This window comes from Athene cunicularia (genome assembly GCF_003259725.1).
Source record: "Athene cunicularia isolate RWA chromosome 26 unlocalized genomic scaffold, athCun1 chr26_part2, whole genome shotgun sequence".
Classification (NCBI taxonomy): domain Eukaryota; kingdom Metazoa; phylum Chordata; class Aves; order Strigiformes; family Strigidae; genus Athene; species Athene cunicularia.
In genome coordinates, this window is record NW_020799137.1 from 3,430,077 (window position 1) to 3,433,774 (window position 3,698).

Consider the following 3,698-nt stretch of genomic DNA (forward strand, 5'->3'; position numbering starts at 1 on the left):
CCCGGGCGGCCGTGAGGAGGGGGGGACATGTGTGCGTGCTTGCAGGTTACCTTTCAAAACAAACTTTGGCAAAAACATAAATTTTCCTCCTCGGATACTAAATAAGGCAATGATCCCTGCCTCGTATGGAGATCGCCTCCCTGAGCCATAAATTCCAGCGTGAAAGCTGTAAAAAATTGCTGTGTCTGATACTTTAGTAGTGAGTGCTGTAAATCCATTACCTGAATAACAGCCGTTTCTCACGCAGTTAAGCCCCTGTTCCCCTGATCTGAAGGGTAATCATGCGTGTAATGCTGCTGCGAGTCACCCCTGCCGAAGGAGCCGCCGCTCGCTCCCCTCCCCGCGCCGAGGGCGGCCCCGAATTTCACTGAGCGGCAGCCGGAGCCGGGGCTGAATAGGAGATGCTTGTTCCTGCATGGGCAAAACGGTGCAAATCGGAGGGTGGGCAAGCGTGGTTGTGAAACGGGGTTATCTCCTCCAGAAAATAAGGAATAAAGGTGCTTTTTCGGCGGTGGATGCTGCTCCCTGAGCTCACCCGGTAACTCCTGCCCTGCCCGAAGCACAAGCGATGTTTAATTTCACCCTTTTGCATTTTTTCTTTGGGATTCCTGGTGTAATTCCCCTGGGAAACTTGCCGGCACGTGGAATTATTAAGGCAGAGGGTTTGGTAAACTTCCAAAAACAAATGACATCTGCAATGACAGCACCTTGGGGGGAAAAAAAGGAACCATCCCAAGGACTATCAATCTTCATGCTTCAGGGAACAGGCTGAGCACCAGCTGGGGTCAAGAATAAATGTCCCCATATAGAGAGTTTTGCACAATTAGGTGCTTTATGAAGGCTTTACACCATCCTCAGGAGCATCCAGCATTCGCCCCTTGTTGCAGGCAGGCTCTCGGACCACTGGGCTATTCCCGTCTGACAGCTCCTCTGTCCCAGCTCCACCGCAGCTCCTGAAATGTCGGCACTCAATCCTTATTCTTATTTAACTCGATGAAATTCCTAAGAAACATTAGGAAGCCTGGAGGGGTGGAAATCCACCCCTCAACCACCCAACCTGGGCTTGAAGGGCCACTGGTGGCTTAAAACTTCGTGTCCGTAGGGGTTTGCCTGGTTGATGCAGCTCCCCAGGGGCCCGTGCTCTGACCTTGATTTTGTCTGGTTTTGCACCTTTTGGTGAAAAATTTTGACTTTATTCCGTGCCTGCAGTCTCTCTGCTTTTGAAAGGGTGAGCTCAGACAGCCCTGGGGCTTGTTTGCAGGGACTTCTTGAGTTAAAGCTCCCTGAGGAGGCTTTGCGTAGGGGAGTGCCCTGGGTGAGAGCTTGAGGGGAGGTGTGTGTATATCGTAGGGTGCTCAGGGACCCCCCCGAGGCTCTTTGCTGGCCTCTGAGGAATCCCCAGAGCAAGAGGATGCTGGTGTCCAGCTGCACCAGGCTGGCGTTGCCCAGACAGGGGTTGCCAGCTGCAGCGCTGGCTCTGCTTCACCGCAGAGCACGGCTTTCTGTCGCCGTCCTCGGCTGTGCCTGGTCCGTCTGTCCACCCTGACCTACACGACTTCAGAGCATCCCGTGGCCCGGAGAGTCTGACGGGAGAGCGGGAGCCCAGTGGGATGGGATGGGGAAAGGACATCCCCCTCCTCAGCGAGGCTGGAGCATCCTCCTCCCTTCCCTTCCCTCCCTCCCTTCTCTCCCTCTCCCCCCCAGCCCAGGGGATGGCGTTTGGTTTAAATCCCTGGATTTCAATGGTGGGATTCGGTTGAAAAGCTTGAATAGCGCGCGCCCGCATTGTGCCGGGGTTGGCGGAGGGGGTGGAGGGCGCGAAGGAGCCACGAGTGGGGAGACCAACGGCGAGATGAGCCCCGTGGAGCTCCTGCACTTCCAGCAGCAGCAGGTAGGAGGGACACCCCGTTTCCTTCTCTTACACAAGGCAACACGGAACTGGGTCATTTGAGGATTTGGTTTGGGGGAAACGCCCGACTTTAACCTTCCCCTCGCCCTTGGGGCTGGCCCAGGAGATGGGTTGTGCCAGGCTTGGTCATCCCTCTCGAAGCTGGGGTGCAAGTGCTGCCCCAAAAAGCAGGTGCCTGTCCTTTGGGGTGCACATCCCTCTGGAGATGGAGCCCATCCATCCATGCAGCTCGTGCATGGTGCCTGCTGCCCCAGAGGTGGCTGTGTTTCGGGGGGAGGTCCTGCCTGTGCTTGTGGGGTCTGCCCGCTCTGTCCCCCGTCAGGGTGGGGAAGGTGGTGCAGGGAAAGGAGAGGGCTGTGAGGGCAAAGACCTGTCGGCTGTAAAACCGAGGAGCAGGTTTTCTCTGTGTTTGGTTATCCAGGTGCGTGACCATCAGTGGTCCCCCATTCTCTGGGGCTCCTGGTGCCTTCAGCTGAAGAATTAACCTCACACACGTGGCCAAAAAACACGTGTGACCGTGAGGTGCCTGCAGCAGCTCTGTCCTTGTCTGTGCCCCTCAGGGAGCCTGTGCCCGGGAGCTCCATGGCACACGTCTCCCCTTGCACCGTGCACGCCCGGGCGGCCGTGAGGAGGGGGGGACATGTGTGCGTGCTTGCAGGTTACCTTTCAAAACAAACTTTGGCAAAAACATAAATTTTCCTCCTCGGATACTAAATAAGGCAATGATCCCTGCCTCGTATGGAGATCGCCTCCCTGAGCCATAAATTCCAGCGTGAAAGCTGTAAAAAATTGCTGTGTCTGATACTTTAGTAGTGAGTGCTGTAAATCCATTACCTGAATAACAGCCGTTTCTCACGCAGTTAAGCCCCTGTTCCCCTGATCTGAAGGGTAATCATGCGTGTAATGCTGCTGCGAGTCACCCCTGCCGAAGGAGCCGCCGCTCGCTCCCCTCCCCGCGCCGAGGGCGGCCCCGAATTTCACTGAGCGGCAGCCGGAGCCGGGGCTGAATAGGAGATGCTTGTTCCTGCATGGGCAAAACGGTGCAAATCGGAGGGTGGGCAAGCGTGGTTGTGAAACGGGGTTATCTCCTCCAGAAAATAAGGAATAAAGGTGCTTTTTCGGCGGTGGATGCTGCTCCCTGAGCTCACCCGGTAACTCCTGCCCTGCCCGAAGCACAAGCGATGTTTAATTTCACCCTTTTGCATTTTTTCTTTGGGATTCCTGGTGTAATTCCCCTGGGAAACTTGCCGGCACGTGGAATTATTAAGGCAGAGGGTTTGGTAAACTTCCAAAAACAAATGACATCTGCAATGACAGCACCTTGGGGGGAAAAAAAGGAACCATCCCAAGGACTATCAATCTTCATGCTTCAGGGAACAGGCTGAGCACCAGCTGGGGTCAAGAATAAATGTCCCCATATAGAGAGTTTTGCACAATTAGGTGCTTTATGAAGGCTTTACACCATCCTCAGGAGCATCCAGCATTCGCCCCTTGTTGCAGGCAGGCTCTCGGACCACTGGGCTATTCCCGTCTGACAGCTCCTCTGTCCCAGCTCCACCGCAGCTCCTGAAATGTCGGCACTCAATCCTTATTCTTATTTAACTCGATGAAATTCCTAAGAAACATTAGGAAGCCTGGAGGGGTGGAAATCCACCCCTCAACCACCCAACCTGGGCTTGAAGGGCCACTGGTGGCTTAAAACTTCGTGTCCGTAGGGGTTTGCCTGGTTGATGCAGCTCCCCAGGGGCCCGTGCTCTGACCTTGATTTTGTCTGGTTTTGCACCTTTTG

The 3,698-nt window shown here is 54.9% G+C and overlaps 1 protein-coding gene across 3 annotated transcripts in view; it reads left to right on the forward strand.

Annotated features, from left to right (window-relative positions):
• The first annotated feature begins 1,795 nt into the window (after positions 1-1,795).
• FOXP4 (forkhead box P4) overlaps positions 1,796-3,698 on the forward strand; it is a 37,722-nt gene continuing 35,819 nt past the window's right edge. The window contains exon 1 of one of the 3 annotated variants that reach the window (XM_026864518.1): positions 1,796-1,891. In XM_026864518.1, the coding sequence (XP_026720319.1) occupies positions 1,853-1,891 (39 nt within the window). In that variant the 5' untranslated portion in view covers positions 1,796-1,852. The remainder of the gene's footprint in view (positions 1,892-3,698) is intronic. The other 2 variants (XM_026864515.1, XM_026864516.1) reach the window with 2 other exon arrangements.